This window comes from Marmota flaviventris, chromosome 3 (genome assembly GCF_047511675.1).
Source record: "Marmota flaviventris isolate mMarFla1 chromosome 3, mMarFla1.hap1, whole genome shotgun sequence".
Classification (NCBI taxonomy): Eukaryota; Metazoa; Chordata; class Mammalia; order Rodentia; family Sciuridae; genus Marmota; species Marmota flaviventris.
Window position 1 is genome coordinate 27,241,697 of NC_092500.1, and position 27,778 is coordinate 27,269,474.

Here is a 27,778-nt window from a genome sequence, read left to right on the forward strand (position 1 = left end):
TTAAAATTTAGAGACAGGGTCTCCCTGAGTTACTTAATGCCTTGCTTTTGCTGAGGTTGGCTTTGAACTCAAGATCCTCCTGCCTTAGCCTTCTGAGATGCTGGGATTACAGGCATGCACCACACCTGGCTCAGAGTTGCTTTTTCAGCCGTGATTTAGATGAAGTCTAATACTGTACATGAACTTTTTCTGTATTTAATAGTTCATTACTTCTCATGGCTCTGGGTTGATTGAATGGTTCTTCTGAGTTAAGTGAGGTAGACTGGTGGCAGGAAGTCAAGAAGGTCCAAAATGACCTCACATGACTGATGGTTGGCGCTGAATATTGGCTGGTGGGAGCTCAGCTGGGGCCAGAGTCCTTAATTTCCTTCATTATGACCTGTCTATGGTTTCTTAAAGTTACAGACGGGCAGTTGGGTTCCAAGAAAGAACATTTTATTATGAAAGAAGTAGAAGCTGCCACTCTTCTTTAGGCCTGATTCAAAACTGTCAGAGCATCTTTCTGCCATATTCTGTAGGTAAAAGTAGTCATAGGGCTAGTTCAAATTCAAGAGGCCAAGAAGTAACCTTCATCTTTCAATGGAGCAGTAGATGTGTCTAGGAATGCAAGAATTCAGTGGTAGTCATCTTTGTAGATTACTGCAACCTTAGCAAAAATTGACTCTGCTAGTTCCTTTTTCTTCTAAACTTCTGAGACAACTTAATATTGTAATCATTCTTTGTTTACTGTTTTATGTGCTGTTCTTCCTGTATGTCATCCACCTGTGGTAATTTCACATCCATAACTTTCTACTAAACTGCATCTCCAACCTAGAATTATCTCCCAAATTGCCTAGTAGCTGTCTTCCCTTAGGTGTCCCCAAAGCATCTCACTGTGACATTTTGAAAACAGTTGATGGCATTTCCTTCTGAACCTGCTTCTTGTGTGCTGTTACTTGTTCTGGTGAATGGCAACATTATTTGTCTACCCAGTTACTAAAGCCAGAAAATTGGGTGTGTTCATTTTTACATACCTGTCCCTGCTCTCCTTCATCATTTTTGTGAAGTGTCTGAAAATTCAATCATTCTTTTTCCTTAACAGGTTTTATATCCTTTTCCATCCTCACTGCTACAGCTTATTTTAGGACTTATGTCTCACTGAGAAATATTTTCAGTATATATAGTTGGCTTTAGTTTTGTACCCCTATAATTAATTCTTCAAATTGTTGGAGAATTGTATTCTTAAAATGCAAATTTGATTGTTGTTGCTCTAAAAAGAAACTTTTTCATTACTTATGGGATATATACTGTGTACTTTCCCAGGTTTATTTCTTACCGTATTTCTTGTTCTCTTCTTCCTATACCTCTTAAGTTTTTGGTGAACTGCTACCTTTCCGTAACACATTGGATAACGTATAGCTATAGGCAGGATATATAGTTCACATGACTTAAGTGGGTCACATAACCTTTTTTGCTTTAAAGCTGTTTATTAGTTTACATGTAAATTACATTAGTATTGATAAAATACTAAAACCAGATACATTAATGTATTAAATGTATATATAGTTGATATATACATAGTACCAAATTTAAATGGTTCAAGAAGTCCTAAGGTGAAAATTAAGCCCTTGTACCCCTTTTTCCCAGTTCTCTTCATCAGTTTCTTTTATATTCTTCCAGACAGAGTCTATACATATGCTTATATCTATGTACATATGAATAAATATATGTATATGAATAAATATCTTTACATAAAAAGTAGAGGTTCTACATTGCACTATACCTTTTGTTTCTCTCTGTCTTATGGATAGAGCCATCTAATTCTTTTTAATGGTAGTGTGGAATTTTATCATTCTCCCGTTGATCTAGGATATTTTCAGTGTTTTTGAATTACATATAATGTTGAATTATGTACGGTGGAGATATTATGTGCAGTTTGAATATATATGCAAAATAAATTTCTGAAAGTGGAATTTTTAAATGAAGTTTTCTTTTAAAACTTAGATATTCCCAAATTGTCTTTTGCAGTATTTATTTATTATTATTATCATTTGTGGTACCGAGGAACTCAGGATATTGCATGTAGTAGGTAAACACTAAGCTACCTCCCCAGACCTTTCTTTATTTTTGAGACAGGTTTCACTTGTTGCCCAGGCTGGCCTTGAACTTAAGATCCTTCTGCCTCGTCCTCCTAAGCATCAGGGGTTATAAGTGTGTTCTACTGCTTCTAGCTACTAGGGTTACACATTTTGAAAGATTGACTTTTGTTCATAAATTACTTAAAAAAAATTGTTGAAGTGGTACTTTTAAAAAAGACTAATTGGAGTGACTAGGCCCACAGAATTATTTTTCTTAGTCTTTCATTAAATTTTTACCTGAGCCATTCAGCATATTGATAAAATATCTGAAACCTGATGTATTAATAAACTTTTTAGAGAGGATTTTGAAATGTAGGTATATTTGATACATATATAGTACAAATACTGTTATTAATTCTTTTATCATTTTAGTTTATGTGTAGAGTTAGAAGATTAGTGAATAATAGAGAAGACTTAAAACACACATATTTACACAACTGTAAGACACTTAAGTCATGTATAAATGACATGTGGTTGACCTGTGGTTTCTATAAATCACATTATTCATAGAACCATATGAGAGAGAGGGAAGGCTGGCTACACCCATACACACGCACAACTAAACAAACACCAGAAAAATGAAAACAAATAAAAAATACACAGAAAGACAAACTTAAGTCAACAAAAGTAGCAGAAAACTATGATTGGATTTTATTTTGGTAGTCAAAAGATGAAAGACATCAATGTTTCTCTCCATCAAGGAGCCCTTCTTGAGTCTTCTAGGTGGAAGTGACCACTGTCTGTGAGCTTCTGTTTTTATTTCTATTATACCACACTTACTTGTTTACGTGTTTACTTCCCCCATTAGACTGAACAGCTTGAGAGTCTAGCACAGACAACACACGCCTGTTGAATAATGAATGAATTTTTTATATATGAATGGCTATAAAGGTAGAGGACTAATTTCTTCATGCTTTATATTTCCCCTGTTGGCAGTTTCCTTCCTTTCTGCTATTAAGCCCTTCTTCACAGATGAGGCTGTCCTTTTACCCTTTACTCCCACCCCTATTCTAGCATATAATTCTCTCATCAGTCTATTTCATTATCTTTCACCTTGTTAATATCTTTTACTTGTGTTGGAGTGATCTTGACTTTTCCCATCATTGGAATTGGCCATGTTCTTCTATTTGCTTTAGATTAGAATCAATTCATTTGATATTTCTACTTAACTCCTGTTCCCATTTCAGTTCTTGTATCTTCTATCAGAGCTGCCAATGGTAAGCGGCATGGAGCGAGGAGAGTTGCATTTTCTACTGTTTAAATTCCCACAGGGGAAGATATGTCCTTGACATGAAGAATAATAATCCTAAGTGTGTTTTCTCATGGAATTTCTCTCCTGCATTAGGGCCTAGCATTACGGTTTGCTTACCATTCTTTCTCAGAGCCTTGGATGAGGGGAACAGAATGTGAGGAGGTTCTCAGCAGGAAAGAGCATGTGACACTCAAAGAACAGGAATAAGCCAATATTGCTAGAGCTGAGTAAATGAAGGGGAGAGTTTTAAGACAGGGACTAGATTTTACTGACTTTTATAGACTTTGTTAATGACTTTAGATTTCATGCTAACTACACCAGGAAGCCATTGATACTTATTGTTGGTAAATTAATAGAAGACCTTTTATTTCTGCTTTAGGCATTTGACAATCAGTAATATGATTATTTCCATGAGGAAATATTTTCCCATTTATAAACATTGAGCTTTAGGCATAAAATTATTTTTCTAAGGGATTTATATATTTGTCATTATACATAAATTCTTTTGTAGTTCTTTTTAAAGATTGCAAAACTACTTATTATTATATAAACTACTTATTGTTATATAATGAATAGTTGAGAAAACAGGTTATAAAATAAAGGACACTAACTATTAATCCCCCCAACCCCACATATTTAGAGATGATATAACACTACTGAGACAAGAGGTCCAAGATCTACAGGCTTCACTTAAGGTAATAATAAATATGACTCCACTTTGTGTGTGTGTGTGTGTGTGTTTCAGTTTAAAAGTCTCTTAAAATTTACTAATTAAAAAATCTTTTTCATTAGGAAGAAAAATGGTACTCAGAAGAATTAAAAAAAGAATTAGAAAAATATCAAGGACTTCAACAGCAAGTAATTGCTTTTTAAATACTTGAAGCATGTTCATTAGTTGTTTATTTTCATTGCTGAAAATTAAGCATAATACATTTTTGTAAGTAAGTGGCCTGATATAAATAGCTTTCTAATTCATTTCTGTGTTTAATAGCCTGCAATATATTCTTTGTATTTCTAATGAATGGAAATAAGAATATGAGAAGTGAAGATGTAACTTCTTAAAGATGTTACTAAGAATAAGTTACCTATGTATCTCTTTTTAAAAATACCTTTATTTATTTATTTAGTTTAAATAATATTTTTTAGTTGTCAATGGACCTTTATTTTATTTATTTATATGTGGTGCTGGGAATCAGAACTCAGTGCCTCACACATGCTAGGCAAGCGCTCTACCACTGAGCCATAGCCCCAGCTAATACTTTTATTTTATTTGTTTTTATTTATTTTTATTATTTATATTTTTATTTTATTTTATTTATTTTTTTATGTGGTGCCAGGGATTGAACCCAGTGCTTCACACATGCTAGGCAAGTGCTCTACAACTGAGCCAGAACTCTGGCCCCACCTATGAAATTTTTTTTTTATGTTGGGCTTATTTTATTTTTCTGGCAATATACTTAAATGGTTAAAAATGTAAGTTCAAACAGTAATGAATCTCCTCCAAGCATTTGTGTTTGTGACAAATGGGAAATAAGTACAATGTCTGTTGAAAGGGAATTTGTTTATATTTTATGTTTGTGAAATTGATTTAAAACATGAGGAAGTTGTTCTACTAACAACATTAGGTTTTAAAAAACTGAATAAAGATCTATATGGGTACGCACATGCTCATGTACACATACAGTCCTTTGTCAATTGTGGGGATACATTCTGAGAAATGTGTTGTTTGGTGATTTTGTCATTGTGCAAACATAATAAAAGGCACATACACAAGGGAAGGATGGGCTATATGGTATAGCCTATTGCTCTTAGGCTATACACTTATACAGCATGTTGTTGTATTGAATACTGTAAGTAATTTTAACAAAATGGCATTTGTGGGGCTGGGGATATAGCTCAGTTGGCAGAATGCTTGCCTCACATGCACAAGGCCATGGGTTCTATCTCTAGCACCACACACACACACACACACACACACACACACACACAAAAGACATTTGTGTATGTGAACAGAAAAGATATAGTAAAAATATGGAATATGGTATAGAAGATGAATAGTGATATGTGTTTATAGACCCCTTGCCTTGTATGAATTGAACTTACAGTACTGAATGTTGCTCTGGTGCGTCAGCAACTAAGTGGCAAGTGAATCTGAAGATCTAGGACATTACTGTATACTCCTGTTGACTCTGTAAACACTTAGGTCACATTAAAGTTTACAAAAATAATTTTCTTCAATAATACATTAACTTACTGTAACTATTCATTTTGTAAACTTTTTGACTCATATAATAACAGCTTAAAATACAAACACATTGTATTTGTTCTTTATTCTATAAGACTTTTTTTAAGTTTTAAACTTTTTTAGCCTTTAAACTTTTTTGTTAAAAATGAAGACACAGGTCGTCTTGGCTTAACAGGGGCAGCGGCATCAGTGTCACTGTCTTCTACTTCTATATGTTGTCTCATAGAGAAGGTCCTCAGGGGCAGTGACACATGTGGATCTCTCCTCTCATGTAATAGTGCATTCTTTGGGAATTCTTCCTGAAGGAACTGCTTGGCTCTATATTACTGTATTTTTTTTTTCCTGCTTGGTTCTATATTACTGTATATATATTTTTTAAAGTGGAAAGTAGACTCTAAAATGACAACAAAAGTACAGTGTAGTAATTATATAAACTAGTAATAATCACTTACCTTCATTATCAAGTGTTAAGTACTGTATACAATTGTATATACTATACTTTTATATAACTGGCAGCATAGTAAATTTGTTTATACCAGCATTAAAACAACGCATGGGAAATGCATTGTATTATGATATCACATAACCTACAAAGTCACTAGATAAAAAATTTGAGTTCCATTATATTCTTGTGGAACCACTGTTATATATGTAGTCCATAATTGACTGGCATGTTTTATATGTGACTGTATATATGTATGTATGTATGAATTTAACTACATAACAATAGTACATAGGAAAAACCAGAAGAAAATCATGGTGGCATCAAAAGCAGTTATTTGTAAGTTGTTTTTAAATGACTTAACAAAATGATTTTTATGCTAAAATTATATTGCTATTATACTACCATTATGGGAAGCATCATAGAATAATGAATTTTTCCAAATTCGTATATAGTGTTTATTTGTAAGAATAAAGTAGACACTCTTCATCAATATTTATAATATTTTCATAAAGTAATAGTAATATCTGTATATATTATCTAAGCATGTTGTGACTTCCAATTAGGTTTTTTTCTTGCCTTTTAGTCTTTGCACTAAGAATTGTCATTTGAACTATGAAAGAGAAACAAATAAGTGACTAACAAAATATCAGTTTTATTACTATTTAAAGGGGTTTTTAGTAATCTAAAATATTTTTACTTACTAATCAAACATGGGCTGTATTATTTTTTATACCTGAAAAGAGAGAGGAGAATTATTTTACTACATTTGAGATGACTATTATGCAGTTAATAGATTTAAATAAATTTTCCACAGTATAAGATAAAAAATTACCTTGATAGAAAATTTAACTTAGAAAAAATAATTCTTAGTAATCAATATGTATGAATCTAATACATAGGAAAACAAAAAGCTTTACTAGGAAATACCTTATTAAAATCTTTGAGATGCATGTAATTCTTTGAAGTATGAAAATAATGCCAAGGTAGTATATTATTTTACTCCTAATTTCTGAGGTAACTTAAACTTTAAGGCATATATTCTTTATTTCTGTTTCTTTTTAAAAATGATTTATTAAATTAAAACTATGCTTTTAGAACCTTTCTTTTCTTTCTTTTTTTTCCTTTTTCTTTTTGTGGTGCTGGGGATTGAACCCAGGGCCTTATGAAAGCAAGGCAAGCACTCTATCAACTGAGCTATATACCCAGCCCTAAGCACCCCCAACTCCCCTTTTTTTAACCTTTGGGATCAAACCCAGGGCCCTGTGCATGCTAGGCAATTGTTCTACCATTGAGTTATGCCCCCTGCCCCTAAATCCAATATTTTTAGTGATGATAGTTTGATGACATATTTGGCTTATGTTAATTTTCAAATATTATAGATGTTTTATGTGGTTAAAGGAGATGATTTGGTATGATTTCATGAATCAAACATTTTATGGCCATATAAAAAATGTTTTCTTAGGTTCGTAGTGTTGAAAGAGGGGGGAAATATGTCAACACATTTCACAGGAAATAGTAGATGAGATACATTAATCACAGTGAGTAAGATCCTAAATTATTAATGTCTGATTGCTCAATTATGACGAAAACAGGTGTCTATAGGAATTTAAGTCTAGTTAAAATTTAAGATAAAGGTTTATGAGCATTGTCTTGGGAGTGATTCTTTCCAATATAGAGATCTGCAATGACTGGATTTCTTGCAGCAAGGGGACAGTGCAAGTGTTGATGGATGAGACTTTAAAGTTCAAAGGCTAACAGGGTGTGGACCTGTGACAGTTTGAGCTGTTGATCTTGGAGAGTGCTGTCTGCTGTAGCCTAAGCTGTCAAAATGTCTATCAAACTCATAGATTTATATATTTTGAAGTCCAGTAGTTGAGGTCACATATGGGGTGTGAAAAGTCAATTGTCACATTTGGAGGGAAGGGTAAGTCCTATTTATTTATTACTAAAGTTATAGAATTTAGGATGCTATCTATTGTCAGATTCATTACAGTTTCATATATATTAACATTCGAAATATTCTGTCTTATAACTGGTGAACTACAGGTAGGTCATTATGTTAGTTGGCCAATGGCACTTATATATCTGGAAGAATAAGGACTTTAATTTTTACCAAAATCTTGCTATTTGACCTGACATGTAGCTTTTGGAGATTTTTAACATTGGCAATATACAGTATTGTCTTCTTTTAATGTATTTGTTTGTCTTTTGTTTTCATTGAGGAGGCTAAACCTGATGGATTGGTGGCTGATTCATCAGCAGGTAACTTTACTTAGAATAGATAGTTTTTCATTTTTCTTTTTCTTCTTTCTTATCCTTTTTTTTTCCCCTCCTCTCCTTTGATGCTTGCTGAAGGAATTTTGTGGTTGTCCTTTGTAGCTCTAAAACATATTCTGTTTATGGTCATATTCTAGACTTAGAAAGTTATCTGTGTACTTAATAATTTAGTTAACTAGAAATAACCTTCTGGAGTATTATATCAATATGATTGTTTAATGAAAATTGAAGTCTATGTGAAGGAGTTATACAGTCTTTGTCCCTCCAAGCAAATTGATGGCACTAGCATCTTTGTAACTATCTTTATGTGGAGGAATGCTCAGTGACTAATTGAGATTATCTATTATATTTATGAAATCTCTTTTTGATGAGAATGAAGTAATATTAGATTGACTGCATGCTTAAACTGATTATTTTTTTTTCAAAACCTGGATGTTCTTAACCACTTCAAATTTTATTTTACTTTAAAGCTACTTTTTTTTCAGAGGAGCAGGATATGTTACATCTGGCCATTTGATGGGTATAAGAAAATTACTATGAAATATGAAGTCAATATAACTTTTAAATATTTATAGATTTACAACAAATATTTATAGATTATTTGGAGGTGATTAAGTATTTCTTTGATTTGTTTTATGTTTATACATTATGATTTGTGCCATCAATGAATCAGATGTACTTAATTCTTGAAATATGAAAATACTCTACTTATAATAAACTCATGTTGATTGTCTTTATTATGACAGTGATTATGATATAAGTAATAATATTTAGTATATGTAATTAACATTGTATTTAAATAATGGCTACCCTTTTTTTTTTGTATGTGGTAGAACTACAGTCTTTGGAACAACAATTAGAAGAGGCTCAAACAGAAAATTTTAATATTAAGCAAATGAAAGATTTATTTGAACAGAAAGCAGCCCAACTTGCAACTGAAATTGCAGGTAAATTGAATCAGAATTTTTTAGCTAATAAATTAGCCTCATTACATTTTCACCATTATATATCCTAGGAAAAAAATAATTTTTCAGTGTGATAAAGGATTTGTTATAGACTATGGTGGTTATGAATGGAATTTAATATCATAGTTGTTTTATAAATGATTGTACTCTCACCTTCTCCCTTCAAAAGGCTTTTCTTTGTAGTTTATTCTTGAAATTTAAAGAAGATAATTTTTTTTTCTTTTTTCTTCTACTGGGGATTGAACCCAGGGATGCTTTACTACTGAGTTACTTTCCTAGACCTTTTTTTTTTTTTTTTTTAATTTTTAAATTTTGAGACTGGGTCTCTCTAAGTTCTTGAGGCTGTTCCCAATCTTGCAATTCACCTGCCTAAGCCTCCTGAGTTTTTGGGATGAACAGGTGTGTGCTACTATGCCCAGCTCATACTATGTATTTTTTAAAGTATATGCTTTTAGGTAAAATATTATATGTGACTAAATATTCTTTAAAATGCCTAATTAGTAGCAGTGTTGGGGGGAATGTATGTAGACAAAATCATTTTACTATTTTAAGCTCATCATTTATGTAATCATAAGTATAATTTTATTGTGTATATTTATATCTATTTAAAGCATGTTAGTTGAAATTAGAGTGATGTACAGATATGCAGAGTAATATACAGGGATTTATATAAATTCTTTTTTTTTCAGAGATAATGTCATGAAACTAATTTTTATTACCATCTTTATTTAGATATAAAGTCAAAATATGATGAGGAAAGGAGCCTTCGAGAGGCTGCAGAACAAAAAGTAACACTTTTGACAGAAGAATTAAACAAAGAGGCAACTGCAATTCAAGATCTGAAGACTGAACTGGTAATTTAGAAACCATTTATTGGAATGTATTTTAAAAAATATCTTTATAAATTAAAATGTACTGTGAGGAAATAGTTCTTGAAATTTCTAAATTAAAGTTTAGAAATATATACTCTGAAGAAATATCATTTTTTGGTACCAGGGATTGAAATCAAGGGCATTCGACCACTGACCATTGAGCCACATCCCCAGCCCTTTTTTGTATTTTATTTGGAGACAGGGTCTCACTGAGTTGCTAAGTACCTAGCCATTGCTGAGGCTGGCTTTGAACTCATGATCCTCCTGCCTTAGCCTCCTGAGCTGCTAGGATTACAGGCACACCCAGCTGAAGAAATATTTTTTTTTTTCAAAGTTTTGTTACCTCTCTTCAATATTATTTTTTTCTTCAGTGTTTAGTTAAGGACATCATCTAATTCCTTTTTCTAACACATCTATTTTCCTTTGTTTTCTATGTGGTTTTTAATATCTGTTCTTTGTCTTAAAAATTATCAATTGGATGTTTTAAAATTTTAAGCCATTGTAATTTTGTGAAGGCAGTAGGTAGAGAAGCAAATACATGTACAGATATAGTCATTCCATTGAAATGTGAAAATTGAAATAATTTGGATATTATTGTGAATATTAAAATAATAATATCTGAAATGTAAAAAAAAGTTTGAGTAAACTGGAGGAAATAAAAATTCCCTATACTCTCCACCTACATATGTATACTACATGTGATTTTTTAAAATAAAAATGTTATGATATATAACATTACCTGAACATTTTTGTTGTTTCTATCTAAATATAATGTCTTTTTAAAGTATTTTTCATATTTACATATTTGATCCTGACATTCCTTCCCAAATTTTTTTTTAAAAATTTATTTTATGGCAGTTCAGGGGTTTAACCCAGGGGTGCTCTCCCACTGAGCCATATCCTCAGACCTGGCTTTGAACTGGTGATCCTCCTGCCTCAGCCTCCTGAGTTGCTGAGATTACAGGTGTGCGTCACCACAGCTAGCTAACAATCTTGAATCTATCCTAGACTTCTTTGTTCCTTAATTTAGCACCCAATAAATATATGGGTAAATGAATCAACTACATGCAACCTGCTATAAACCCTACTTGTTCTTACATCTGTTCCTTTTTTTTTTGGTTTTTGTAGTACTAGGGATCTAACACAGGGCCTTAAGAACGCCAGACAATTGCTGAACCACTGAGCTTTGTTCCTTTTTCATTTTTATTACCAGTTTCCTAGGATAGAAAAAATAAGGCACGTAGCATTTACTAAGTTGTTGTTATTTCCAATGTATGCTGTTTGCGAAGGAAAGGAAAGCAAATGAAGAACTAAAGATAATTGTGAATTTGCTAGATTGTACCTTCAGTGGTAATATTGTTAAATGCAAGAGAGTGAGAAGAGGAGGTGGCTTATTAGGAGAGAGAGATCAGTGTTTAATTTTCCGAGTCCAAAAATTGATAGGATTATCTTCATTTTGATTTCTTTTTAGTAAATTCATTCTAAAAATGTATATTATTTTAGTTTTTTACTGTAATTTTTAATTAAAATGTGTAACTTCACAGCTTCAGAGACCTGGTATAGAAGATGTTGCTGTGCTAAAGAAAGAATTGGTCCAAGTTCAAACGCTAATGGATAATATGACCTTGGAGCGTGAGAGAGAATCTGAAAAACTCAAAGATGAGTGCAAAAAGTTACAAGTAGAATATGCTAACTCAGAGGTAATGATACTAGCTTAGATAGTGCATACTGTTGAATAAAACCAAGATTTGGGATTTTTCCAAGTGGCTTTTCAAAATACTATTTGCTTCATTTGATATGAAAAATATTTGTGTATAGTTATAGTGGTCTGACAGTCATATATGTTTTACTTTTATCTTATAAAACTAGCACCTAAGTTGCTGAGACTGACTTTGAATTTGGGAACCTACTGTCTCAGCTTCCGAGCCCCTGGGATTACAGGCATCGCCACCGCACCCTACGAATATGAATTATTTTTATTAGATCTGCCTGCCTTCTGGTATTTTCAAATTAAAAAAAAAATCTGTACTCTCTTTTGATTTATAATTTTCTTTAAATATTATTAAAATTTTAAAATAAATGTTGATGCTTTTAGAGCACAAGACCTTTCCCAGCTGAGAGTTATGGAGTTATACATATACTTGATAAGTAAGAATATTAACAAGGAAAAGAAATTTATATATTTAGTTCCATTTGTAAAAATATATGCAGAAACTTACATAACTTGGTAATGAGAAAATATTCCTGAAAAATATTTTAAGAATTATTATAAGTTTAATTTGGAACTATTTTAAACAAACTTATGTTTTTATTCATTTAGATTAAATTATCTAAAAGGCAAAAAGAAGATCATTTAAAATGAAAAAGTTATGACTAGAGTTATAAAAGATTTGAATGTGAAAGAATTCAGTGTCTCCCTTTATCCTAAAGGAGGGCTAACTGAAGGAAAGAATATATATGATTTGTTTTTATAGAAAAGATGTTTCTGGGAAAGAAGGAAAATGACTTAAAAATCAATTGTTTTACTTCTTCTTCTTTTTTTGAATTTTTTTTTTTTTTTTTAGTTGTAGATGGACACAATACCTTTATTTTATTTGTTTATTTCTATGTGGTGTCGGGGAATGAACCCAGTGCCTCATGCATGCTAAGCAAGTGCTGTACCACTGAGCTACAACCCTGGCCTCAATTGTTTTACTTATTAACTCTGTTGAAGTTTTCATTTTAGGTACTTAAAATAAATTTAGTCTTGCCAAGTACTTGAATAGGTAATTTAATATTTCACTATATTTTCCGTGAAACAAAGAAGATATTTATTCTTTACTTACTTAGTAATAGGTACATAATGAGGAATGAGACCTCAGGCAATGTTAAAATATTTGTAATAACTTTAAGAAGTGGTAGTATCATTCAGGCTAATATTACTATTAGAATTGAACTCTTTGAGCATCACTAGGTTTTAGATACCATGTTGGGCACTTTAACAAATGTGGTTTCATTTGTTTCCTAAAACTCCATTTAGTTAAGTATTAGATCTGTTTTACAGAGGAGCCTAAAGCTCAGTTAGGTTAAGTAACTTGTTCATAGTCATGTACCTAATATAAAGACTAGGGTTTTAAACCAGGTATCATCCAAAGCCTGTAGTACGTTGTCTCCTATTTTAGGTGGCTTGATGTTTGCCTTATAAGCAAAATTGTAATATTTGTGTTGAGTAATAGCTTAAAATATTTTTGAGCTGTATTTTACTCCATTTGCATATGAAAAATTATTGTCTAATTGCTTCATCTCACTTATTTTTTTATAACTCCATTTTTTTTTTAGTTTCTACTTTGACTATGTGTCATATATTTTTTAATTTATTAAAATTCAGTCCTATTTGTTCTCAAGTGGGTTGGTCATTATGCATTTAAAGAATTTAGGAGAAAAATTTTTATTATGGACATTGCTTTTACTGAATCTCAGTATTGGCATCAGAAACAAACACATTAACAGAAATTCAAGAAGCTAAAGATGTAAGGATTTATTTGACTAGTATTACTAGTTGGGGCTGAAGATATATAATGTAGTGTACATTATTAAATGTCTTTAGGTTTATTACTTTAATTGGACATATACCTTGAGAATTAGTTGACTTTGTATTTATATTTTTAAAAGCATATTTTTTATTCTAAAAGTTTTCAACTAATAATTGGCTGTTTTATAGATTAGAAATTGAGAATTTAAAGATTTCAAAAGTATTAATTTAAAAATTTGCATCATTGAAAATATCAGCTATATTCCATTTATATTTGGTGTGGTTTTTATTGAAAATAATTTTTAAAGAATTTTATCTGTCTTTCAAATAAACTTATTTACATCTTAGTTTTAAGAGTAAGAATGTTTATATAGGTATGGAATAACTCTTTATGTTTTAGCTATTAAAAAGAGTATTTAAATATTTTTAAGTATGTTAATTTAAGATATTAGTTTTTAAGGTATGTTTGGACATTTTTTATTGTGTATTCAATGTATAATTTTGTCAGTCTTGTGTTCCACATTTCATCCATCATTTTATTATTTTTTTGTGCTTTCTAATGGAGATGCTTAAATTTGAGGTAATGTGTTTATAGAAGGCTTTTTGATATTAGTGCTAACCTAACTTTCTATTGTCATATGGCAGTTTTGTGTTTTAAGGCAATCTCATATCTTCAAAGACATGCTTGTTTTTGTTTTGTTAATCAGCAAAATTTCAACCAATGTAAAATGATTACTTATAGTAGTAAATACATAATTTTAATTCTAAAACAATGAGCAGAATGTTTGTTTGAAATGTTTCTTAATCATTTTATAATTTAAAGATTTTAGTAAAAATTTAATGTTGAATAATATAGCATCAAGGAACTGCAAACTATTTTATAGGGACTAATATGCTGTTTCAATGGGAATAAATATCTACTAAATCTTTGGAGGTATAATGACTCATTCCTTTCGGAAGTATTTTTTGGATTCATGCTAAGTGGCAGGAAGTATTTTAGGTGTGGAGAATATAGCACTGAATAAGTTAATGTCTGTTCTCATAAGGTTGATATTCTTTTGTGAAAGTCAAACAATATCTAAGTAAACCAATCATTATAGACAAGTAATGAACATGTGCTATGAAGAAGGGGGAAAATGCAGGATATGGGCAGTAGGGAAATTAGGAATAACATGGGGGCAGTTTTAGAATGGTCAGGGACCATCTCAAGGAGGATATGAGTGAGAAGGAGTAAATAAGAATGAGGGTGCAGCCTTGGGGCTGAGGATTCCTGAGAAGTTATGGCCTGTAAAGTGGGAAGAAAAGTTAAGGTGGCAAGGGCACAGATGTTTGAATTTTACTCATGGGGAAGTTGAAAGAAGAGAGTATTTTATTTCCTTTGACATTTTTGTCTTTTTTAGGTTTATTTTTTCCCCAAATATAAACATGTCACATCATCATTGTAAAAGATTAAAATGATTCATAATTTACAATAGGAAAAGGGAAAGTATATGACTCACTTTCTTCTCCTCCCTCACAATCAAAATCTCAATTTTAATATGTCTCATCCTTATTATAAAGTTTATTCAGTGATAAAGAATAGAGACAACGAAAATAACAAACTTTAAGAATGTGAAAAGTAAAACTAGCAAGCATTTCAAGAAATACAGATTTCTTTTGTTAATATCATTTTCAGGAAACCAAGCAGTAGGTGGTCTTTCAAATAGTTGAGCTTTAGTATATAGAAAGTTTGTATTTTTAGGATCTTTGTTTAACTAACTTTCTCTTATATTATTATATGTTCATGCTTTATATTTACTTGTTTTAAAAGGAAAAGCTCATGTTATTGAAATTAGGAGAAACGTAGACATAACTTGCTTATCCTCTTTAAATTCAAGAGGATTGAAGTATAGAGTTTCCATACCAGTGAACTGAAGTTTGCTGTTTGATGCTTACCTCAGACAACGTTTCATTTTGTGTATTATTAGATAAACGGTGTTGTACATGTTAGATAAAATTTTAAATTTAATTTCAAGCCCAAAATAATGTGATGTTGTTGTGAGGGTGGTAGGACAAAGAATCAACTTGAAGGTTCCAAGTGTTATTTCAATTTAACTACTACAACAACAAAAAATTGATAATCTTAAAACCTTTGTGTACTTCTCTTTCCTTTTTAAATTTAGTTTACTCTAATTTTTATTTTATTTTTTTAGGCTACAATAAGCCAGTTAAGGAGTGAACTTGCCAAAGGTCCCCAGGAAGTTGCTGTATATGTGCAGGAATTACAAAACCTTAAAGGTTCAGTTCATGAGTTAACACAAAAAAATCAGGTGAGGATTTTAAAGCTACATATATTTGTTAATTGATTTTATGTCTTAAATTTTAGTTTTGTGTATCTTATTTATATGATAGAACAAAATGTCTGATTCTATGTGAGTGTGTATGTGTGTGTATATTTTAGTGCTAAATATATTCACCTGGTTGTACAAACTAATCTCCAGAATTCTTTTGATCTTGCAAAACCAAAACTTTATAACCATTAAACAACTCTCTAGTAGTCCCATTCTGAGTTCCTGGTAACCACCATTCTCTCTCTTTGAATTTTGCTGTTCTAAGTATTTCTGAAAGTGTTATCATTGAGTATTTTTCTTTCTGTGACTGTCTTATTTCATTTAATAAAATGTCCTGAAGGTTCATCCATGTAACTGTGTCAGAATCTACTTTTTAAGGCTAAATAATATAACGTTCTTTGTATTTAACATACTATCCATTCATCTGTCGATGGATATTTGGGTTTCTTCCATCTTTTTGACCATTCTGAATAATACTCTGAATGTAGATATACAGATACTTTTTTGTACCCTTCTTTCAGTTCTATTGTGCATGTGTATGTGTGTGTCTGTGTATATAGTGTAAGGTAAGGGTCCAATTTCATTCTTTTGCATATTGATATTCATTTTCCCCTGCAACATTTGTTGAAAAGAATGCCCTTTATCCATTGAATGGTCATGACACTCTTGTTAAATGCACACAATGCACATACATGTATATTACATTCAGAAGTGAAATTGCTGGATCATATAGTAATTCTATTTTTAATTTTTTAAGAAATCACTACCTTTTTACTTTCCCTTTTCCTTTATACAGTGTACAAAGGTTATAGTTTCTTCACATCCTTGTTAATATTTGTTACTCTTTTATTTTTCTGAGAGTAACTATTTTAATGGGTGTAAGGTAGAATCTTGTGGTTTTAGTTTACATTTCTCTATTAAATAGTATCCTGAGAATCTTTTCTTGTATAATTTTTTCTTTTCTTGTATAATCTTTTCTTATATAATTTTAATGTTTTTTTTTCTCTTCTGTGGTATTGGGAATTAAACCCAGGATGCCCCACTACTGAGCTATATCCCCAGCCTTTAAAATTTTTTATTTTGAGACAGAATCTTACTAAATTGCACAGGGCTGGCTTTGAACTTGTGATCTTTCTGCCTCAGCCTCCGAAATAGCTGGGATTACAGGCATGTGCCACTGTGCCCAGCTATTTTCCTTTTTGTTACTGAGTTGTAAGAGTTCTTTATATATTCTGAATATTAACCCTGTATCAGATATATAATTTGCTGCAAGTACAACTCCTTATCAAATATTTGATTTGCAAAGCCTTTTCACTCTTTGCTTCTCTTGATGTACAAAAATTTAAAATTTCAGCTTGGTCTAGTTTTTCTATGGTTACTTTTGTTGCCTATGATTTGAGCGTCGTATCTAAGAAATTTTATCATGAATATTTTCCTTCAAGAGTTTTATAGTTTTAGGTCTCATGTTTAGGTCTTTAATCCATTTTGAGTTAATTTTTGTATGTGGTGTAAAGTAAGGGTCCGATTTTATTCTTTTGCACATTGATATTCATCTTTCCCCAGCAACATTTGTTGAAAAGACTGTTCTTTCCCCATTGACACTCTTTGCTGGGAGCCATTAGCCAAGTAGGTATGACAATTTCCTTGCCAGCGTACCCCATGTTGCTGACATGTTGCAGCGACATTGAATGTAGGTGACCTTGCTCAAGGACCAAGGCAGATTAGGGTGTTCCTGGTTTTAAGATAATCCTGTTTAGGGCGTTCCCAGTTTAGGTTCCAGGTTTAAGGTTTAAGATTATTCCTGCTGGGAATAGGGCGTATCCTGCTGCCTGAGTTCCCCTTGAGTTCTCACGGGATTCAGACAGTATATTTTGGAGATAGAAGCCCAGTGGAGGTGAATTTGGGCAGAGAACGTGAATTTGGGCAGAGAACGGGGATTCGGGCAGAGAACGTGGATTTGGGCAGAGAACGTGGATTTCCCCAGAACGTGATTGTAGACGGCTGGTGTGAGTTCGGGAATAAAGAGTTGCTGTTTGAATCTACAAGCTGTGTGGTGGCTCGTGATTGTGTGCCCAGCCAGACTGCGGCATTTGTGCCCAGCCAGACTGCGGCAACTCTTGATAAAAATTATTTGGCTATTGTCATAATCTTTGTATTCCAATAACAAAATGCCATAACCTGAATAGTTTATGATTAACATAAACTATTATTTTTCCCCTTATTCTGGAGACTGGAATGTCCAAGATCCAAAATCTGCACTGGCAGATTTGGTATTTGGTAGGTGATTCATCTCCCTGAGTAATCTATCTATCTATCTATCTATCATCTATCTATCTATTTATTTCTGTGGTGGTACATTGAAATTAGGGCCTTGAGCTTGTGAAGCAAGCTGCATCCTGCTGAGCTACATTTCTAGCCCTGAGGCTTCTTTTATAAGGGTGCTATCTTATTCATGACCTAATCGCCTCTCAAAGACTGCACCTCTTCATACCTCTTTAGGGGTTAGGCTTTCAAAGTATGCTTTTTAGGAGGACACAGCATTGAGACCATAGTAGCTAGATGTGTGAAAGTTTATTTGTGGTCTCTTTATTGCACTGATCTCTATGTCTTTGTGTCAGAACCATAGTGTTTTGAGTAGTATAGCTTTATAAGTTTTGAAATTAGAAAGTGTGAGATCTCCAACTCTGTTTTTTTTCCTTGTATTTTTTAACATTAATATTTTCTGCCTTGTTTCTTTATAAAAGGTTAATAGTGAATATTTAATTATAGTGTGAGGGATTATTGGTATTAAAGCTTTTTTTCCCATGTCTTTACTTTTTTTTTTTTTTTGTGGTAGAGAGTATTAAACTCTTTTATTCAAAGGTATGTTGAAGGTTGGCTCTGCTTAATAACTTAAAACTAATATTTTGTTGAACTATAATGGGAAAGCCAAGAAAGAAAAAGAAAATGATACTAAGGAAAAAAGAGATAAATACAATTATCTATAAATATTAAGCCTCCTGCCGACAGCCATGTGAATGAGCTTGGAAACACATCCCTCAAATCTAGTCAAGTCTTCATAATCTGTAACTTTAGTCCATAGCTTATTACAACCCTATGAGAGACTCTGAGGCAGAATCACTCACTTAGCTGCTGATTCTCAAAAACAATGTGAGAGAATAGATACTGTTTTAAGATGCTACTACTGAGATTGAGAGTATTTTATTGATTGTGCCTTTGGCTAGCACTCTTTACGTTCACAACATTATTAAAGACTACAAAGAACTTATTTTTGAGGGGATAAGAGGAAGTTATATCAATGGATACTTATATATTATAAATTAAAAAGAAAAATTAGCAAACATTATTATTTAAAAACAACTCATAAATATTAATATAACTATTCTTAGAAAAAAAGATTATTTTTCAAAACACAAGAATTCAGTAAGAATAATGAAATCTTTACAAACCTCTTTAATGTCTGGTTTAATTTAGGATGGATACTTATGCTTCTATGTTCAGTCTGTCATGATGTTTAAAGTATATGAAGAAAATTTAGTCTCATGCACATATGTAGTTGGAAAAGGGTGGAATGTTTTAATATCTTTGTGAGATAATTGTAGCTATTTTTATCTGATACTGTACTAAAATCTGATAAGTGATAATTTCTCAAAGTTTAATTGCTATGTTTGAGCCCAGGGTAGAGTATACTTTTTTGTACCCTGTAACATTAAAATTTATTGGTTCATCTTGCTTTTTGAATGGATCTTTTGCTGTGCATCATACATCAGTCACATGGCAAATATCTCTTCACTGAGATACTCAGATTTTTCACATGTTGATACATTTCATTGTACAATATAAACACAATCATATTATCAGTATCACCATCATTCCTAGGGTAGGCTTTCAGCATGAGGAAGCTGTCAAGCTCATAGAGGTGGACACAAGTTTCTGTAAATTGGAAACTTCATTTAAAAGCCTGAATTTTAATATTGGCATTAAATTCTACCAATTATATTCCTTGATTTGACAGGTTATCTTTCTACTCAAGTAATTGGTAGAATTGTCATCCTTTCCAAAGAAAAATAATGTTTCAAAAAAGTGGTCAGTTCAGTTTATAACTCAATTATGAGTATTTTTTCTTTTGTAGCTGTATTATATTTTGGTATGCATTAGAAGTGGTTCATTTTTACCTCCTATTTTTCAGAGTTTTCTTTTCCCTTGCTACTGTAAATTTTACTGCTATGGACATTCATGTATCAATATTGTGCATTGTGAAAAAATTTCCTGTGTTATATACCCACAAGTAAATTTGCAGAGTTGTAGGCTACATACATGTTGAAACTGATGTTTATCATCAGTGAGGTATTTTTGAAATACTAAACTACTATAAAAGACATGATTTGACATTGATAAATGAAATAGACAGCCATATAATCAAGCAAAGATTATGTATATAGTGGTCTCTCTGTATCCATTAGACACTAGTTCCAGGACCCCTGCCCCATACCAAAATCCTTGGGTGCTCAAGTTTTTTATATAGAATGTAATAATATTTGCATTAACACACATCATTCTATCTTGTTGAAGGGCATTGAAGTTGGTTACATAGTTTAGCTGTTGTGAATTAAGCTGCTATAAATATTGATGTGACTGCATCACTGTAGTATGCTGATTTTAAGTCCTTTGGGTATAAACCTAGGAGTGGGGTAACTGGGTCAAATGGTCATTCCATTTGAAGTTTTCTGAGGAATCTCCATACTGCTTTCCATTGTGGTCGCACCCATTTGCAGTCCCACCAGCAATGTATAAGTGTACCTTTCCCCCCATTCTTGTCAACATTTATTATTGTTTGTAATCTTGATAATTGCCATCCTGATTGGAGTGAGATGATATCTTAGAGTAGTTTTGATTTGCATTTCTCTAATTGCTAAAGATGATGAACATTTTTTTCATATCTTTCTTGACCACTAGTATTTCTTCTTCTGTGAGTATCTGTTCAGTTCCTTAGCCCATTTATTGATTGTGTTATTTGTTTTTTTTTGATGTTAAGTTTTTTGAGTTCTTTATATATCCTGGAGATTAGTGCTCTATCTGAGGTGTGTGTGGTAAAGATTTTCTCCCATTCTGTAGGCTCTATCTTCACATTATTGATTGTTTCCTTTGCTGAGAAGCTTTTTAGTTTGATTTTCCATCCCATTTATTCTTTTTTTTTAAATATATTTTTTTAGTTGTGTATGGACTCAATGCCTTTATTTGTTTTTATGTGGTGCTAGATTTGGACCCAGTGCCTCACACTTGGGAGGCAAGTGCTCTACTGAGCTACAACTCCAGCTCATTTATTGATTCTTGGTTTACTTCTTGAGCTTTAGAAGTCTTCTTAGGGAAGTCAGTTCCTAAGCTGACATGATGAAGATTTGGACCTATCTTCTTTTCTGTTAGGCTCAGGGTGTCTGTTCTATTGCCTAAGTCTTTGATCCACTTTGAGTTGAGTTTTGTGCAGAGTTAGAGATAGGGGTTTAATTTTATTTTGTTACCTATGGATTTCCAGTTTTCCTAGCACTATCTGTTGAAGAGACTATCTTTTCTCCAATGAATATTTTTGGAACTTTTGTCTAGTATGAGAATTGTATTTATGTGAGTTTATGTTTGTGTGTTCTATTCTGTACCATTGGTCTATGTATTTGTTTTGGTGCCAATACCATGCTGTTTTTGTTACTATGGCTCTGTTATATAGTTTAAGGTCTTGTATTGTGATTCCTCCTTCTTTATTCTTCTTCCCAATAGCCTCAAAAAAAAAAAAAAAAAAACCAACTTGGGAATTAATCTAACAAAAGAGGGGGGAGACCTCTACAAAGAAAACTACATAATACTAAAGAAAGAAATTGAAGAAGACTTTAGAAGACTGGAAGATCTCCCAAGCTCTCTTGGACAGGCAGAATTATTATTGTCAAAATGGCCATACTACCAAAAGCATTATACAGATTTAATACAACTCCTTTTAAAATCCCATTGACATTCTTCATAGAAATAGAAAAAACAGTCATGAAATTCATTTGGAAAAATAAGAGACCCAGAATAGCCAAAGCAATCCTTAGCAAGATTCATCACTGATATATAAGAACATGTTTGATTTATGGGTGTTGATTTTATATCCTGCTACATTGCTGAATTTATTTACTAGTTCTAGAAGTTTTCTGGTGGGATTTTTTTGGATCTTCTAAATATAGAATCATGTTTTGGCAAATAGTGATAATTTGAGTTCCTCTTTTCCTATTTGTATTTCTTTAATTTCCTTCTTCTAATTGCTCTGGCTAGAGGTTCAAGGATTATGTTGAATAGAGTGGTGAAAAAGGGCATCCTTGTCTTGTTCCAGTTTTTAGAGGGAATGCTTTCAATTTTTCTCCATTTATAATGATGTTGGCCTTGAGTTTAGCACATACAGCTTTTATAGTGTTTAGGTATTTTCCTATTATTCCTAGTTTTTCTAGTGTTTTGAACATAATAGGGTGCTGTATTTTGTCAACTACTTTTTCTGCAGCTATTTAAAAGATCATATGATTCTTGTTTTTAAGTCTATTGATGTGATGAATTATGATTATTGATTTCCATATTTTGAACCAACCTTGTATCTATGGGATGAACCCCACTTGATCATGGTGCTCTATCTTTTTAATATGTTTTTGTATGAGATTTGCTAGAATTTTATTGGGAATTTTTGCATCTTTGTTCTTCAGTGGTATTAGTCTCAAGTTTTCTTTCCTTAATGTGTCTTTGTTTGGTTTTGGTGTCAGGGTAATACTAGCCTCATATAATGAGTTTGGGAGTGTTTCCTCCTTTACTATTTCATGGAATACTTTGAGGAGTATTGGTGTTAATTCTTTTTTAAAGGTCTTGTAGAACTTGACTGAGAATCTGTCTGCCTGGGCTTTTCTTGATTGGTAGGCTTCTGGCATCTTCTATTTCATTGCTTGAAATTGATCTGTTTAAATTGTAAGTCCTCTGATTCAGTTTGGGTAGGTCATATGTCTTTAGAAATCTGTTAATGTCTTCAAGATTATCTATTTTATTGGGAGAATAAATTTTCGAAATAGTTTCTAATTATCTTCTGTGTTTCAGTAGTGTCTATTGTGATTATTCCTTTTTTATCACAATTTTTAGTAATTTAAGTATTCTCTTTCTCTTCATTGGCATGGCTAAGGGTTTATCAATTTTATTTTTTCAAAGAACCAGCTTTTTGTTTTGTCAATTTTTGAATTGTTTTGATTTCATCTCTGATTTTAATTATTTCTGGTCTTCTGCTTTTAGTGTTGATTTGTTCTTCTTTTTCTAGGGTTTTATGATGTAATGTTAGGAAATTTATTCATTCACTTTCTATTCTTTTAATGAATGAGCTCAATACAATGAACTTTAAGCATTGCCTTCATAGTGTCTCAGAGATTTTGATATGCTGTATCAGTGTACTCATTTACCTCTAAGTATTTTCTATTTCATCATTGATTTTTTTTTTTTGCTATCCATTCATTATTGAGTAGCACATTATTTAGTCTCCAGGTTTTAGAGTAGCTTCTCTTAGTTTATTGTTGATTTCTATTTTCATTCCATTACAATCTGACAGAATGCAGGATATTATCTGTTTTTCTGTATTTACTAAGAATTTGCTTTGTGGCATAAGATATGGTCTATTTTAGAGAAGGATCTGTATGCTGCTGAGAAGAAAATGTTTTTGCTCATTGATGGGTGAAATATTTCATTTATGTCTGTTAAGTCTAAATTATTGATAATATTATTTAGTTCTATTTTGTAGTTTATTTAGAGACATGGTCTCACTGAGTTGCTTAGTGCCTTGCAGTTGCTGAGGCTGGCTTTGAACTCCCAATTCTCCTGTCTCAGGCTCCCAAGCCACTGGTATTTCAGGCTGTGCCACTGTGCCACCCAGCTGTTCCTCCTAGTTTTGAAGGTCTGGGTTGAGAAATCAGCTGAAATCCGAATTGGTTTGCCCTTATATATGATCTGATATTTTTCTCTCACAGCCTTTAAAATTCTATCCTTGTTCTGTATATTAGTCATTCTCATTATAATGTGCCTTGATGTGGGTCTGTTGTAATTTTGTACATTTGAGACCCTGTAAGCCTCTCGTATTTGATTTTCCATTTCATTCTTTAGATTTGGGAGATTTTCTAATATTATTTCATTGAACAGATTGTGTATTCCCTTGGTTTGTATCTGTGTGCCTTCATTCATCCTGATAAATCTTAAATTTGGTCTTTTTGTGTTATCCCATAATTCTTGGAAGTTCTCTTCATGGTTTATTACCATTTTCTCTGCATAGTCAACTTTATACTTTTTAGATTTTATATTTTGTCTTCATTGCCTGAGTTTATGTTTTCTAAGAGGTCTAGTCTGTTGGTGATGCTTTCCATTTAATTTTTAATTTAGCTTATTGATTCCTTCATTTCATGGATTTCTGCTTTTCAGAATTTCTATTTCTTTATTTGAAGTGATCTTTTACCTCCTGAAATTTATCTCTGATTTCACTCCTTACGTTATCCTTTATGTCATGGATCAGTTTAACTATGTATTTTGTAAACTCCTTCTTTGACATTTCTTCTACTTTGTTGCATTGGATTCTATTATTGGACCATCTTGGTTTATTTGGAGTGCCTTATTCCCTTGTTTTTTCATGTAGTTTGTGTAACTTCCCATCTAGCAGTGTATATCTGAGGCAGTACAGTGTCTACCCTGTATACTTATAGTGTCCCTGAAGGTTTCCAGAACTTCACCTTCAAGGGGAGACCAATATTAATAGCACCCAATGAAAACAATATACAGCCTAAACCAAATAGCTCCTAGTAAGATTTCTACAGTTTTTTCACATTAAACAGAAATGGTGTGTTCAATTATTCTCTACAATATAAATAGTAATTTTGCAAAAGAAGTTTACAATTTCTAATAGTGAACAAAGAGAACAGAAGTGGTGTAGGATGTGATATGTATGAGGAAGGAGGAGAGAAGATTGAAGTAAAAAATTATTATAGGAAGCATGAAAGAGGAATTAATAGAGGTTGGCTGTTAGTAGGAGAAAAGCAAGAAAGAGAATTCAGGGAAACAGATGAGTGAGAGGAAAAGTATATATAAAGTTAAAAAGTAAAAATAAAAGAATACACAACAAAACTGGAATATACAATTCAAACATCCCAGACTTCAATAAATTGATGCATGAAAAATATTTGATTTCCAAAATGGTAGAGGAGTGTGTGTGTGTGTGTGTGTGTGTGTGTGTGTGTGTGAGAGAGAGAGAGAGAGAGAGAGAGAGAGAGAGAGAGAGAGAGAAGAGAGAGAGAGAGAGAGAGAGAGAGAGAGGATCTTGATGGAAAAACAAACAATTGCACCTTCCCTTCTCTGTTGATAGGTGGGGTCATCTGGAGTTTGATGGCGGCTCCATTCTCAGGACAGTGAGGGTTTCTAGGGTGGGAGAGTTAATACTGGAGGCAGAATTCCTGGAGGCAGGGTATAGCAATTGCCTATCCACATTGGAAGACTACACCCCAGGAATCTGCTTCAGGTTCCACACATGTGATGTAGGAACCTGATCTTATCCCCTTATCTTGCCGAGGACACTAGAATTCCTGGTCTCTGATTTAGTCTCCAAACTAGATCACTTCTGTCCCCACCCTTTTGAATTTCTGATCAGGGAATTCTCTACCAGGAGGTCCTGAGGGCTGGGTTCTGGGTGCCTGTGTCAGAGGACTGTTCTATATCATGGATCATGACCAGGTGCTGAGACCTGCGGGTTGGCCACATAGCTGCAAGCAATAGGCCTGGTTGGGGGCTAGGGAGGGCTTGGAAGACTGGGGATTGGAGATCGGAGATCCCTGTTGGTTGCTGGGCTGACGCTGGACCTGGCAGGATGCTGGATTAGGGAGGGAGTCATCCCCAGGCTCCAGGATTTGTGGGGCTGGGGAGAGCCCAGCTTTCTCCAGCCCCTCTAACCTTTATTCACCTGAGCGAAATGCTCTCAGTTTCTAACTTTCCCCTGGATTGCTAGGCTCATACAGGCCCATGCAGACTTAGGTGCAAACTCACAGATCTGGGTTTCAGTTTCCATAGGCTCCGCCACACTGCAGTCCCAAGATGGCTCCTGGATTGCAGATGATCAATAAACTCTGGTGGAGAGGTTCCTCCTTTTTAAGATATCTGACTAATAAGTAGTCCGTGGTTTGGCTAGGGCGGACTGTCCCTCTAGTCTCAGTCTCAGGATTTTTCACTCTAAGCCTCCGGGAGACGTGGTATTCCCGCTGTTTTGAGTTCTGGGTAGCCAAGCCAAGAGAAATGCTGCCTCTCACTATTCCACCATCTTTTCTCCCTCTGTATTATTATTTTTTATTGTTTTTTCCCCATCAGATATATTTAATTGATGGTCAGTTGAAGATGCAACAGATATTGAGGGCCAGATTTATATATTTGCATACACATATATGTACCTGTAAATACACATTATTGAAGGAAGTATGATAGCTTTTTATGGGAAATATATAGGATAAATGATTTAGTTTGGCAAATTTGGAGCATTTTTGATTAGGGAATATAAGATTTTATTAATCTTAATAATGTCTTACATAGTGCAACACTTCACAATTTTTTTTCCAAAGTATTTTCTTGTTTTGGAATTGATCACTAATCTGAATAAGCACAGTGTTGCATCTGATTTTCTTTATTACCTTGTTATCTGCTTTCCCAACTTCTTCACACCTCAGGCTTTTGACAAACTACGAGTCTTGACAGTGGTGATATGCAAGTGTTCTGCATTTGGAAATGTGTCACCTGTTCTTTTAAAGGTTATGTCAAATACCTTGGGCAGATTTTGTGAGTCATAGGCATCATCATGGTGGATAGGTAACATTGTAATATATAATAGATGGAAAGATAGTTGTTTTATGCTAATGTCAAGGTTTTCATATATATATATATATATATATATATATATATATTTATATTTATATTTATATTTATTAGAGCTTTGTACTTATACATAGTAGTTGGGTTCATCCTATGCATGCATGGAAATAGATTTCAGTTAAGGTTTTTATCTTTAATGTTTTATAATTATTGTCCTTGAAACCTTAAAAAAAAATGAGAAAATAGGGCTGGGGTTGTGGTTCTGAGGTAGAGGGCTCGCCTAGCAAGCGTGAGACACTGCGTTCGATCCTCAGCACCACATAAAAATAAAATAAAGGTATTGTGTCCACCTATAACTAAAAAATAAATATTTTAAATAATTAGAAAATTGAAGAAACTTCCTTATTAGTTTCTAATAAAAATTATATTCTGACATTTAAGCAAAATCCTTCACTCCATTTAATTAACTCTTTTCACAAAAGCATATACATCTCATAAAATCTAAGATGTCAGAGAGCTAGCTGTAAGCATTAAAAATGTCATTCTTTTTCATCCATTCTCACTACCTGGGCAGATAACAAATGAATAACAAGTGAAGCCTAACAAAGGGAAATTATAAGAAAGTGTATTGAGAAAATAGTTGATTAAAAGAATGGACATTTAGAAGGAAAGAATTTTCCATACCCAAATGAGATGGTTATGAGATGGCTTAGCATGCATTTTATAATTTAAACTTGAATAGGATACATTTTAGAAAGGATGAATTGATTTCTGTCTAAATTGTGTTGTGAAACTTTATTAGATATAGAATAATAATCCATCTCTGTTCTTTAACCAAATCCTGTTGGTTCTTTCTACTTTGGCTTTCTCATCTGTAAATGGG

At 32.7% G+C, this 27,778-nt stretch overlaps 1 protein-coding gene across 1 annotated transcript in view; it reads left to right on the forward strand.

Annotated features, from left to right (window-relative positions):
* Positions 1-27,778, forward strand: part of Eea1 (early endosome antigen 1) — a 139,296-nt gene that overhangs the window by 49,127 nt on the left and 62,391 nt on the right. Inside the window, exons 4-10 of the mRNA XM_027954454.2 lie at positions 4,010-4,064; positions 4,162-4,227; positions 8,282-8,321; positions 9,170-9,283; positions 10,034-10,155; positions 11,718-11,873; positions 15,877-15,993. Of these exons, the coding sequence (XP_027810255.2) occupies positions 4,010-4,064; positions 4,162-4,227; positions 8,282-8,321; positions 9,170-9,283; positions 10,034-10,155; positions 11,718-11,873; positions 15,877-15,993 (670 nt within the window). The remainder of the gene's footprint in view (positions 1-4,009; positions 4,065-4,161; positions 4,228-8,281; positions 8,322-9,169; positions 9,284-10,033; positions 10,156-11,717; positions 11,874-15,876; positions 15,994-27,778) is intronic.